Source organism: Triturus cristatus, chromosome 6 (assembly GCF_964204655.1).
Source record: "Triturus cristatus chromosome 6, aTriCri1.1, whole genome shotgun sequence".
NCBI classification, from domain to species: Eukaryota; Metazoa; Chordata; class Amphibia; order Caudata; family Salamandridae; genus Triturus; species Triturus cristatus.
Window position 1 is genome coordinate 1,752,756,622 of NC_140589.1, and position 14,640 is coordinate 1,752,771,261.

The 14,640-nt window shown below is 41.5% G+C and overlaps 1 protein-coding gene across 1 annotated transcript in view; it reads right to left on the reverse strand.

Moving 5' to 3' along the window:
- The window catches only part of CAPN13 (calpain 13), a 582,342-nt gene that overhangs the window by 239,451 nt on the left and 328,251 nt on the right, over nt 1-14,640 (reverse strand). The window contains exons 8-9 of the mRNA XM_085609938.1: nt 14,251-14,336; nt 123-197 (exon numbers count right to left, since the gene is read on the reverse strand). Coding sequence (XP_085466064.1) covers nt 123-197; nt 14,251-14,336 — 161 coding nt within the window. The remainder of the gene's footprint in view (nt 1-122; nt 198-14,250; nt 14,337-14,640) is intronic.

The window sequence follows — 14,640 nt, forward strand, 5'->3', positions numbered from 1 at the left end:
GTAAATGTACTTGGAGTAAATCTACACATGTCGATTTACCTTTATGAACAGGCCCTTGAATTTCTGATTGAGGAATCACTCAGTATCTAAAAATACAAAATGAAATCAATATATAGACGTACCAAAATTGCCCGTCATTTCTCCTCACATTGAGCTCCTTTCTGATGTCTGGTCTGACACTCTCCCATTCCACAGAGCTGTTTAAGAAACAAAACATATTTATTTTTTGTATTAGTCATTTACTTTCATATTACCACCGACATCATAATGAGGAATCCCCCAACTTCTAAAGTTAAATATCTGAGCCTTTGAAATTATTTGAGATTGTTTTTATATTGAGTCTGAAATATCAACTATGAAAGCCTTGCACACTATCAACTCTCATCATATCATCTAGAAAAGTATATATAGGAAGGTTTTAATTTACTACGCTTAACTCTTAATATGTTTGCAGGTCAACAATTTTACAGAAAATAACGGTTTTACGTAGATATTTTGTGATTCACTTTTGTATGTTTCTTGAATAGGACCATTATTGGAAAACCAACGTAAACCTCCTGACTTCATATGACTTTGTGAAAGGTACTTGCAGAAACCTAAGTAAACCTTTGCAGTCCTATCAGTAAAAGAGTCCAAGATATTGAATATTTCTTTTGCAGTATCCCAATAAAAATCCCAATAAAAATCATCAGTAAAATCATTCTATGATATAATGACTATCCCAGAATGCCATAAACTGGTGGAGCATCACACAGAATGATGGAGAGTCACACTCTTTTTAAAATCTACATGGCCCCACTGGCACAAGTGATGAAATCCTTTGGTTTCGAGGCCATCTCCCATGCAGATGACACTCGGCTTGTCATCACAATGGGACCTAATCCAGAATCTACCAAAGTAGAAATCAGAGACTGCATAAATAAAATCACCTCGTGGATGGGGCACAACTGTTTGCAACTGCATGCAAGTAAAACAGAAATGATACTTAGACCACTCGGTGTGGTCTAAGGATTGGTGGCCTCAGAGTCTGGGCGCAGCACCCATTCCAAAACTGGTAGCGAGAAATCTAGAAATCATGCCAGATGAGAACCTTTCCATGAAAGAACATTTGAATGCTAACACAGGTTCCTGCTTTGGAATCATGCGCCCTCTCAGGTAAGCATTTCATGGCTACCGCATCAGTCTAGAAAATCCCTAGTACAGGCCCTTATAATCAGCCGCCTGGACTATGGCATGCGCTAATGATTGCTATGGATGAAGGACTATTTGCCAAACTCCATGTGGTTCAAAATACTGCTTCACGGCTAGTCTGTCATCTAGATCGCACTCAGAACCTATTATCAGAAACCTTTATGGGCTGCCTATAAAATAGCGATCGGTGTTTCAACTTCTCTGTCTAGTCCATAAATTCTTGCATGGGAACGCACCACAATACCTGCAGGATAAACTCCAGTGGTATGCCCCCACCAGAGTCTTAGGGTCTAGCTGCAAAGTTCTGTTACATCCTTGGTGCATCTGCACCACTAGGTATGGGGGCCGATCATTGTTGTGCCTAGCTCCTCAGTACTGGAATCAGCTTCCGCCACATCTACGTGCCTGTGCTATTTGTAGAGAGTTCAAAAAAGCTCTTATAACTTGAGTGTTTAATCTTACACCCTAAATTGTTTGTTTACATGGTTCAAACGTCTCTGCTTCTTAACCTGTACAATTGTACCAGAACCTACAGACCATTTTAGGGTTATTTGTTGGGCTTAATAAGAAATAAATAATAATAAACTTGATCCAAATGATCTATTCAAGCAAAATCTACCCTGTCCTACCAATCCAACATAAACCACTAACAGTAGCTTCAAAATATGCCCATGTGTAAGGGAATTCTGGTGTTATAGTCAGCAGGGTCACATCCATATGTGTTAAAACCACCATGCATTCACTAAAGAAGGGCTATTTAAAAATAAAATTAAAAAGGTTTGGGTGTTACCTCTTCTAATGCCACATCCTTCACTATGCATCTTCTTCTGTGGTTTGTTTTCCTCCTTTAAGAAAACCCTGGGTGGTAGATTAAAATTTACCTTGACAGCATACTTTCCATGAATCTCTCTACTTTCTCTAATAACTTTGCTATAAATTATCCTGCTTTCTTGCAGCTTGAATACATAAGTAGGTGTAGGACTTGGCCCTTTTTGGATAAAGTTCCCCAAACTTTTTGCTTTCCCCCTAGACCTTTTTTCTGACATGGTGTTGCCAACTTAGATGCTTTGGACACTTTGCCACTGCTAAACAGTGTCAAAGTGCAAGTGTTCCCTGTATTAACTGTAATGGTAATTGGTTGTCCATGATTGGTATGTTTGCCTTACTCGTAAAGTCCCTAGTAAAGTGTGCTATGTGTGCCAGGGCTGGTAATGCAAATGCTACTATTGGGTCTGCAGCACTAATTGTGCCACCCACTCAAGTAGCCTTAAAAAGGGAACTCAGGCCTGCCATTGCAGTGCCTGCGCACAGTTATTAAAACTGCCATGTGTTCTGACAAGTGCACCCACTTGCCATACTTTACCCTTCCCTTTCTATGCACATCAGACACCCTTATGGTAGGTCCAGGGTACCCCCAGGACAAGGTGCAATGCATGTGAAAGGTAGGACATGTACTAAGGTGTGTACCATGTTCTGACAGTGAAATAATCTCCATTTTGTTTTTCACTGTTGAAAGGCCATCTTGCCCATAGAATAGAATGGGAAGGCTGTGTAATATGTTTTCCAGCCTATCTTACCGCAGGCTTAAGATGGAGAGGTGAAGTTTAGTATGCCTGAACTCACAATGTAATAACACATCTTTTTATGAAGGTGGTTTTTGCATTGAGTGTTTATAAGCCACTCTTTCAGAATTGGCTTGGTTTTTGTGCTCTAACATTTCTGTGTGTCCCTGCCTGGTTGTGGATTGACTGTCTGGATTTGAAAGCGATAGGATCTGGGGAATGTCTTGACCCAGGGGAGGAGGTAAGACAGCAACAGGCTGACCTGCATCTGGAGTGTAGGGGGAGGAGTAGCCCTAGAGGTGAAGAGGCATGGGTTGCTGCTATAAAACAATTGTCTCATCTCCTGCTGAGTGGTTGATAATCCAGAACCCCACTAATCAAAGGAAGAAGGTGTCACTGGCATAAAGGCACCCACAACTGGTCAGGTGGTCAGTGCCCCCTGAAACACTAAGACTTCAAAGCCATTGAGAGGAATAACTATGAGAGCTGAAGCTTCTGTACTTGATCAAGATTGAACAAGACTGGAGCTACTTCGTAGTCAAGAGTAACCTTTGCCAAGGAAGAAAACTGAATAGACTGAAGGAAAGGACTGACCCTTTCTGTGTGTTCTTGGGCTGGCTGCAGTTTGCTGTCTTAACCAAGGGAAGGCTAAAGGGACTTTGCTGTGTGCTGTGTCCCCCTGCTTGAAAGGACTTTGCTGTGCTGTGTCCTGAAGTAACTTATCCCCAAGGGCCCGAGGTGAGCTGGCTCCCTGTTGTGGAAACTCAGAAACACAAAGGTTTCCAGGAGAGTCTCAGCAGCGCTGTGTGCATGTACTTGTTGCAGCCTGAGACCCTCGTAAGGTGTGCCCTGTGATCTTGGGCACCTGGAGTCCAAGCAAGGATCAGAGACGCTGTGTGCATGTGTTTTTGCAGCCTGAACCTTTTGTGAGGATTGTCCAGTTATTGTGTGCACCGGAATCCAAGTGAGTCTCCACGATGCTGTGTGTGTGTGCTTTGTGCAGCGGGAAACCTTCGTGAGGATTGCCTTGTTATCGTGCACCCGGAATCCAAGTGATTCTCCACAACACTGTGTGCGTGTGCTTTTTGCAGCGGTAGACCTTCGTGAGGATTGCCTTGTTATATAGTGCACCTGGAGTTAAAGTGAGTCTCAGTGACGCTGCATGTGTGTTCATCGTGCAGCCTGAGACCGTTGTCGCCGGTGATCGTGCACCCGAAGCTCAAGGAAGTCTCAGCGACGCTGTGTGCGTGTGCCCTGTGGCAACCTGAGATCTTCGTAGCAGTACCGGCTCGGACTGGCAACCCAGGAGGAGCTGAGCCGCCTGTCCGAGCCCGCTGTTTTAAGTCCCAAAGATTGCATCTGAGGCCCAAGTCACTGGACGAGGAGAGGAGAGTGAGTTTGTGCCCCCCAGGTAATGTGTGTCAACTCCTGGGGCAGGGCGCAGGCTCGGAGGGAGACGCTCTTGGCCTCTTTCTCATTTCAGCACGCTTGTCTCTGCTTAGGCTCGTATCGCGGCGCGTATTGACAAGGGAGTGGCAGTACCGGGGCCGGAGTGCGGAGCTGCACTTTTTCTGTTATATCATACCCGTGTGGGGGGCAACTGTTGTCAAAGGTTACCTGCGAGTCAACACGAGTGGCTGTGGAACCGCCTGAGGCACCGTGATCGGTGCCGGAGTGTATTACGGATTACTCTATTTCTGCAGAACTGAGTACCGGATTGTCGTAGTACACATTGCATCATTTCTGCATAACAAAGTACCTGATTAGAGTATTACACATTGCATTATTCCTGCATAAGGAACTACCTGATTAGTGTATGAAGCATGGCATTATTTATGCATAACAAACTACCTGATTAGCGTATTACGCAGTGCATTATTCCTGCATAACGAACTACCTGATTAGTGTATTACGCATTGCCTTATTTCTGCATAACAACATACCAGGTGGTTGTATTACGCATTGCATTACTTTTACATTGTAAAGTACCTGATTGTTGTGTTACACATTGCATTATTTTTTCATTGCAAAAGTGCCTGATTCTAGCATTACGATCTGCATAACATGGTGTTAGGATTACAGTAGACTGTTTAAAAGTGCTCATTGATATTGCAAGAACTTACAAGTGCTGGCTGGCCTAACAATCGGCAGAAGGTATATTACAAATACGCATATGTTGGATTTATATTGTGTGGTCTTATATAAAGTTTATATTCGTTTTTAATAAAACTCTTGTGGAGTCTATTTGTGGTGTCATCATTGGGTTGCTGTGAGCGTGGTTGCAAATACTTTACACATTTTCCTTGAAGATAAGCCTGTCTGCTTGTGCCAAGCTACCAAAGGGGTGAGTGGGGCTATCTCAAGAGGTGACATTCCTTTCCCTGACGTGGAACTGGGGGTCCCTATTTGGCCTAAGGTATCTACCTTAGCTAACCAGGGATCCCGGGTCTAACATTGGGCATATGCATTTTTGTTATTATGGAGTCACTCTCAAATTCACTAACTGCACTCATCTCGATAATGAAAGGTGTAATTCCTTCACAGTAAAGACTAATAAATATCTGTCCATGAGAAGTGGCCATGGAGGCTGAAGCAATCTTTGGAGCAAGAGCCTGGACAGTGGGTGGGAGCTCTGTTTTTCACATGGCCAAACTTTGCGGATGGACGCTCACTCTTGGTGAAGGTCACAATATGCCACAGTAACCACTACATAGATGCTTAATATAGGGGCATGTGTAAGGATTCATGCCATAGCTTTGTCTGTGGCGAAGCTGTACTTAGAGGGCTGGACCAGAGCTCCTGAGGTCAGATGCCCCAGAGAGCTCCCTGACTGTTACTACAAGGAATTGAGTACCAAAAATGACTATGCCTGAAGGTAATAATTAAATGAAACTAAAACAAACTCCTTTCTGACCAATCTTTCTAACAGCACGTACTCAATCAAGTGTTGGCCTAAGCCCATTCCTCATTTCTAACAAACCCTTTGCCCCAGATGTAGATGAACATGGGCAGGCCTGTGTATGTAAATTTGGTCTAGTGTCAAAAGCTACCTTCATACAAAGGATTTCCTGAAGCTCAGTTGTAGGTGTTGTTGGCTACATACAATGGTGATGCAAATCACTTGAACATGAACTCTTAGTGAAATATGAGTGAAATGGTTTCAGGTTGGATAAGGAGACCTTTTCATCCAAAGCATGATACGTGGATGTTGAAATAACAAGGATTTTCTCCCACGTGATTTTACTGTTGTGGGCTTTCTAGAGTGCAGGCTTTTTCAGCAGGTGCAGGTAGCATCCAATACACAATAATGGATTCTCAGTCCAAAATAGCTAGATGCAGGATTGTGAGCGAGTTACTTTAAATGGGATATAAATATGTCCAGAGGCAGACAATGGTGTCATTGTTGAAAATACTGCCCTTCATTTTTTTTCTCAGTATCTTTTTATTGGGTCTCAAACTGGGCAGAATACAATGAATTCAAACAAGTCCCAGCATAACCATAGCCCCAATGTGTGATATGCCAATGTGAAGCTCTATTGTTTTGGAAAAGCCTTTGGAATAAATAGTTCTGTTTCTTACAGAGTTCTTGTCTGACCAAGTGCTCTTTTGTATTGTACTGACTGTATTGTACTTCCAATGTCTCCTGCTGAAGTGCTGGGCATCACAGCTACAGGATATCATACAGAAAAGAGCATTGTTTGACAATTTTAGATACATAATTAGAGGTATGTCCTTTGTATTTAAATCATTTATATTCATATAGTAGCAAATCAAGCTCTTCCTCGGTAGTCACGCTATCCAATACAGTTGAGCAATGCTTGGCAAAATATAGGAAAATGCTCCCTTTTATTTTGTGTGATGTTTACACCCTAAAGATACACAATTCAGAGTTTCCATTAGTCATGTTCACACCAAGCTCATGAATCAATAATGAGAGCCACCCCGACATTTTATTTTCTGAAGGCATGTTCAACATTAGTAAGAGGGTGGCTAGAAGTGGGAGAAAATGACATGCAACAACCCAACAGATGTAAACAAACTTACATTGCTCAATCCTCAGTAAATTGCACTGAATAGTCTTGGCTCAATGAGTCCAAGGATCCAAGGACCAAAATGTATTTAACTCCATCCTTTTTGAACTTCCTTCAGATTTTGCTAAATCTTCTGGATTATACTGAATCTAGATGACCCTGCAATCTCAGATTGAGCTCCTTCATCCAAAGTCTGAGATCATTTTATGCATTCTTTGTGCCACTAGACCATTTCATAGCAAGTGTACATACATGTTTGGAATATACATCCTGCAATGGTCTGAAGAAATTTAATGTTATGCATTTTTTTCACCTTAATCCCATTAATCCCAATGCTCTGTATGTACGTAAATATTGTGATGCAATGTCTCGAGGCATCAGTCTAGTAAAGGAATCGTATGTCTGTGAGAAATAGTCAGATTTGTGTATTCACCGCTCCAAATCTTCATTCTTAGTTTGTTTCAATGTTTTCTCACCGTGCTTTGCCTTCAGGAAAGTGGCTGACTCTTACATTGGGACTCTGTCTGCAAAATATCCCAAAGACTAAAAAAAAGTCTGGATTTATGAATCTATGTTTTCACTTGAACATCTCATAACCAGAGCTTAAAAACTTCTGACCTATAAAGTTTGTTTGAAGCACTGAGAATAAAGGGGATGTTTGTCAAGATCTCGTGTCTATTAATACCTTTCTTTGTAGTACTATGAATTTGCCCATGCAGGACAGCTTCAAACCCCTTTGTTTTAAGTTCCCCTTATTACTCTTCTTCCTGCTCTTCTCCTCTTTTAAAAGAAATACTAATGAACACAATCAATCACTCTAGCATATTAAGATGTTGCATTTCTGCCTGCAGAAACCAAATAGAGGAACATGATTTTGCTTTAGCAATTGCAAACTTATACACACTTTTTTGCGGTTTTCCTTTGACAGGTCAAGCTTAAATTTTGCTTACTTTTCTATTGATTTGTAAACATCTTCAGCATTTGGTGTTATGCTGGGTATCTTCAAATTATTTGACAATTCTTGCATACTCGAATTCTCCCATCATAGGTGTAGAGGCATAGTTCTGCAGCACCACTGTATTTCTTTTTTATAGGATCATTTCCAGTGCCCCCTTTTTCACAGAATGTTCTTTCACAGCATTCAAAGTTTATTTCCAGGTAGAAATTGTAAGGATTCCATATTTATGTAAGATGGTTAGCATCCGTCCCTTTAGGCTAATCTGAGAGAAGCACTTCAGTAGAACTCTTATAATCTCAATGGGCGTCATCCTTGGTGAATGTTCACTTTAGTAAAAGCTTTCAAAGTAAAGCTATTAGAGTTGTGTCATCCATCCCTTTAGCAACGCCATCAGTGTCAATAGCACTCTGTGTAGTTACAGATACAGGACTATCCATTAGTTCCAGAGACTCGAGAGCAAGGCAAGATGACAATGACTTTAGCAACCAAGCTGGACAATGGCAAGAAAAGACACCATTTGAAAAATATTTTTCAGTCTGCAGACTTGATTTACCGTACTGTTTCAGCCTTCTGTGCTTTTCGACTTCAAAGATTACATCTGTGTGCTTGGAGGTGTTATGCCACCTCAGCCAACTCACTGGCCATGATACTTTGTTTAATGAGCAATTGAGTAGCACAGGTTTTGGAAAAATCGAGGTTTCAATGCACAAACATTTATATATAGTTTTTTTTTTAAAGTATGTAGTTTCATGTTCAGAGCAAATCTTCTTGTAGATCCTACAAAAAAATTTAGTAGCAGCTCCTTTTTTTGGGGGCTATTAGGACTACCTTACCACTCATTATGTGTTAAGTGGTAAAGCTACTGAGATATATGTGTACGGAATGTCTGATATGTGTCTGCATGAATGAAGAGTTTGTATGTGCAGTGTTCTTTCTCCCTGGGTTTTGTTTTCCTTTTTTTTGTCATGAATCAAAAGAATATCTTTGTCTTATCGAATTGACATGAACAATGTGTAAAGTATAAGTGAAAACGTTCATTTATGAAAAATTGATTTATCTGTTCAAAATTGATTATATTTTTATACAGAAAAAATGAAATTATAAAAATACGAAAAATAAAAAAAATATAAAAAATACACTTTTGTGCTTTGTGTGCTAGTTTATATATAAATAACTGTTGTTTAGGTCAAGAGGGAGTATTATTAGGTAGATTGGTTTCATGTTCAGAGTAAATGCATTCTGATAAAACGAGAATGGAAGAATTTGGAGGTTTACTACTCACACTGTTGGTTACTGGAAAAGAAAAGTCTCAGCTCAGAAAGGAAGAAGAAATTATTAATTAAAGTGCAGAGCCCACAATTAGATAGTTTACAGTGCTAAATTAATTTGCATTTGGAATCCAATAGCAGGCTATTTTGGAATATGAATAACCCTGGCAAATGATATGCTTACTTGAACACACAAACCTAACATATTGCTAACAAAATATGAATGATAGTGTCCTCCAGTGGCGGCTCCCCCATTAGGGCGTTGGGGCGTTGCCCTACTGCTTTCTCGCGGTGCGAGAAGGCAGAAACATAAATGGTAAAAACGACCATTTATGTTTCTGCCTTCTCGCATTGCGAGAAAGCAGAAGTGTCTGTGCCTCTGTGCTTGGTTGGGGGCGGGAGGGTGGGCGGTCGTGCTCGAGGGCAGGGGGGGAGTGGCTTACCCACTGTTGTAGATACTGACTGTTTGGCCGTCGGCCCTGAGCCGACCAAACAGTCAGTACCCACAACAGTGTGGGTAAGCCACTCCCCCCTGCCCTGGCGCAGAACCGCCCACACTCACTTTTTCTCTATGCAGAGAAAATGTCCCGGCTGGGGCGCTCTCCTGTTGCGCCTATGGCAGCGTTGTGACTGACTTGCGATGAGGAGGGAAGCTGCCTGCTGGCTACTTCCTGTTCCTGCAGCAGGAACACGTGGACCTTAGCTGCCGCTGCACCAGTACAGCGTGACCGGCCAGGAGCTGAGGCGGTGAGGTACCCAACACTCAGGTACGTTACGTATTTTTAATTGTTTTAAGTATTCCCCACCCGCGGCCCCCACCCCCTCCCTCGAGCATGCCGGCCGCTGCTGAGAACACCAGAAGTCCCCGTGAGGGCTCTGCAGCTTTGCCTCTACGAGGGGTTGTCTGAGAATTTAGTATGTAAAATAGGGGAAAGTAATCAATTGAAATTAAGAGGCAAAATGTTTTTGTTTGACTGGTCAGCTTAGGAAGCATACTGGGCTTTTTGCTCACTGAAAAGCCACACGTTCGATCTATGAAGTCCGATTAGATTAAGGCGTATTTTATGGCACATTTTTTGTTAAATGATAGTTTGTGTGTCTGCTTTGCTGGCCCTTAGCTGCACCCATTGGAATCACTGAAACCCGGGCCCGGCAGCCGATACGCAATGTGGAAGGGCTAGCCTGATTCCTGAAAGGTCTGTGGAGCCTGTATTGCTGAAGCGCTTTCAGCGCCTTGTGGGACCTGGTTCCTGTCTTGTGCTCCACCAAACTCCTCGAGCAAGGTATGCGCTCACAGTCCTTAAATCTGAGGGGGCGGGGGAGCTCGATATTAAGCATCTGCTCAATGGAGTGCACTTTGCGGGGTTGGTGAGAGTACTAGGCTAGGAAGGGAAAGAACACCAGGGAACCCCCAGACGTGTGCTGACTCCTCTGCTGACCATGTCAGTCACAACTCCCTCCCATCTCCAATTAATAGCACCATTTGCAGAGCTGAGTTTGTCAGTTGGGGAGACACTGGGGAGAGAACGGCAATTTAATTGAATAGCGGACTGCAGAATGGAGCATTCTTGACCAGGCTGGGAACTTGCGTGAGAAAGTGTTTTATTGACGTGATTTATTGATTGACTGTAAAGGCCAAATATACGGACTATGTTGGCAGGTTACTGGGATCTGGCTGGGCGTGCATTACTGGGAAGTTGATTGTCAGTCAAACCACATTAACAAATGTTACTGTGCTCTCCTTAGCGCCAGACTCGTTTCTTGTTTAGTAAGTTTATTAGAATGTTTAGGGTTTTTTTGGGGATTAAGACGACAACTCAGTACAAAAATTATTTTTTACCATACGAGTTACAAACTAAAATTTGAAAAGCAGACATGAAAGTCCAGCTATTCCTCCCCAGTTGACCCTCTGCGTCACATACTAAGGGCTCCGTTGGCAGTACGATGTTCATGCGAGTCAGAATGCATACCAGCACAAACCATGGACTGAATTTTCAGGGATGGCATTTAACTTATTGTTATAAAAGGAGGAGTTATTACTATGGCTCTGTATGAGAAAGCGTGGCTGAAACTTAGAAGTATGGATCCAGCAAACCTCTTGACCCCACCCAATTATTGAATTGGCTAGTAACAACGTGGAGTTTTGTTTGTCCCATTATACACTTTTAGTTGAAATTCAGGAACGGTCCAGCGCATGCGTCCTTCGTGAATTTTGACAAATCGATTATTTCTTATTTCAAAATATATAACTACTTGAAATCTAGCCATTTCAATACATATATGCTAGTGCGGAATATTAATAAATGCTCGACTCTTGATCCATATGATAGGAAACACATCTGGATATTTTTCTGTGATGTGCTCTAGAAGTTACGCTGTCCCCCTCGCAATCTATAAACCTGTGCAAAATAGTTCAGGAGCATCCCTACCACAGTCACATCTTGCTTTCAGTAACTCGGTCTCAACTGGACCCACACACCATACTGTTCTATGTGCAGGCTTAGATGCCCTGCTACAATAACAATCCTCTCTGTAAAGTGTGTTGCTGCTCTTAGGTGCGAGGAACATGCTGCGCTTAACATAAAGTAGTTACTTTGTCTTTTGGGTTCTCGGTAGAGGATATGCAGCTGTTGATCTGCTTTCTGCAAATGTGTATGTTGTTTGTGTGTGTTTTGGCAGTGTATGTGTGTGTGTGTGTGTATATATATATATATATATATATATATATATATATATATATATATGAGTATTATATGAATGATCGAATCCCACGTCTAGTTAACTTTTCCACATGTAAAAAAAACTTTATTGATGTAATTGATACACTTTCCCAATTGCTTTATTAGCATTCTTGCTTTGTGAAATATCCTTGAAAATGCACGATTTGCCCGGTCTTTTTTCAAAATGTTCTCGAACCCCACTTGATACGTTATGCTCGGCCGCCACAGTGTGCCGCTCGCTACTTTTACGCCCCACTACTTACAGATGTCACCAGCCGCCACTGGTGTCCTCCTTATATGAACAAGCGACAATATGCTCCAAAAAGTCATTTAATGATTATGCCAGAGTTAGGATAAAGGATAGCGTATGTAGCCGATTGGAGTTATAGAGATGATTCCAATGGAAAATAAATTAATTTTTCTGGGATGAGATAGTCAATTGATAAGCCCAGCACCAAAAGATGGCCAATAAATATGGGCTTGGACAACACTAATTGATATGTTGGGTGTTGGAAGTAGACATTTGGACACTGTAAACAAATGTTCTCCATAGAACTGTGGAACATGCACATGATAATTATACTAGAATAGTAGGCCACTCTGTGACACTTCCAGATCATTGAGGATAAAGGTGCCCAAAACTCGACCCTGAGGCCAATGGTCACTCTAGTTGCTCGTTGAATCTGTCTTTCAGACTTGGTGTTCCCAAAGCCACTCACAGAGTTATTTAACTGCTAAAATCATCACATGGTGAGAGGATCATAAGCAGTCCATCTGTGATGCCTTTCAATAGAATGTGTAACTGATTGCAATGGTTAGATGTGGGTTTTGCTTTGCAATATTAAAATACTCCTTTATCTTCTACTAAATAGTATTGTAAACAAACCAAGGATAGGTCCTCCTGATCGAACGTCATTATTGCATCACATTCAAAAAGCCCTTTAAGCCAGCGCATGTCACTGGTTTAAGGCACAAAGGGCTTCAGTTAGATTATGGCAGGTGGTCTACTGTGTGTCATGGTGGCAGGAGCAATTACCTCCACCACCCTGGCCAGACTACTGGCCTAAATATTGAGACATCTCTGTACCTTTAGAGGAGTCACTGCCATGGCGGCTTCTCGAAAGGAACGGAACGTTTGCTGAGTGCTGGCCATGTTTCAGGCAGATGGTCAGCAAACGTTTTTATTGTTCAAAACCCAAAACCTAATGACTGTGATGCCTTAGGAGTATTTTGTAGTTGAATATGTTTCCATAGCTAATAATACTTAAATTAGATGATTGATATAGAAGCAGGTTTCTAGCACTGCTACTCATTTGCACCCAGCAGTACATAAATATCAGGATTGATAGCACGAAAGAGAACCTTTGTCCCTTTATGTTTTACTGTGGAATACTTTTAGAATTCATCCACAACAGGTTGCTCGCTCGGAGTACTAAGCATGAGATGGGTAGCTGCTCCGTAAGAATTGATTTTAAATTCTTTCAAATACGCATTGTGATTGAGTCCCCATAGACAGGAGCAGTTACTCCTCCCACCTTCGTAATCTCCTTCTCTTCTGCTGCGCTTTAGATCTACCAGAAAATTGTCATGTTAGATCTAGGGCTGTACAAAATATACTACGTTTTGCTGATGGAGTATCATTGATTAGATGAGAATTCATGCGCAAAGCCCCTTGAATCGAATGGCACTTTCTTTCAGTCTAACGAGATGTTGGTAGACCAAGGGTTTGCGGCTCGTATGAGAAGAATTGATTCATACAATAGCTGATGACAGTTTTTGCCTTCTTTCTTGGTAGCCTTTAGGACCACAAAAGAGGCGGCTTTAACTATTGAAAACTGCCATGGTGGGGAGCAGCACTAGCACCACAACTCCTCAGACAGTTCATATACCACAGTACGTAAACGAAAGCAACTCTATGAGCATATTAGGTATCGTCTATCCTCCTTTCTTGGCATCTCAAAACAAGCTATCCTCTGGTCACCATCTTCCAAATGAAATGCACCCTCTACAATCCTCAGTAGAGCTCACAACAAAGGTGCAGTCAAGCCAAAAACCTATGTTGCACTTAAGTGCAGATAAATATCAACGAGCATATCTATTGTCTACAGAAGAAATCAGTCAACATGGTCTATTAAGGGAGTTTTATACATAACAATGTATTATAAATGTAAATGTATTGAGGAAGTATAGCTAGATTGCATAACAATGAATCTTGAATGATTTTAGATTGGGATAAAAAAGCAACCTGTAAGGTATTTGTATTACAATTAATTTCAGCATATTGCATATAAATATCATACTGGTGTAAACGTTTACAAAGTTCAAATGTTGCCACTCTCCCTTGTAAAATGGAATTTGTTAAACATGAAGCTGGTGAGATTTGTAAGAAATGAGGAAAGGGTTAAAAGCTTTCGATGTTATTCATAAGACTCCATAACAGACAGGATCAATGTAAAAAGGAACTACATATTCTGGAAAAATTCACATGCGAAAAGTTTAACAGAATTCAAACTATCTTACTTATCACTCCAGGCCCCATTCCACTCCCCTTGGCCCCATGGGTTCCAAATTTGGACAAGATCTTCCATTCGATTTTTGTATGGTACCTGTAGAAAGATAAAGTAAAGAAAAACTTAAGGCGAGAGTGCTATTAGCAGAATATTATTTTTTGGATGAACAATAGGTAACATCTGTAACTGAACTGGCTGAGAAAAGAGCAGACATATTTGAACCCAACATTTAGCAACTGATAGTTCCAGGAACTTTATAAATCAATGTGAGACAGTACCTCATTTTGGTTAATCACCCCTTTTTAATTGATTTTATGGTGTTCGTTTTTTAACTGTGCATTCTAGAAAGCTGCTCCCCAGTCATCAGGGCTTGTACTCTAACCCCTAAAACTTTACAGAA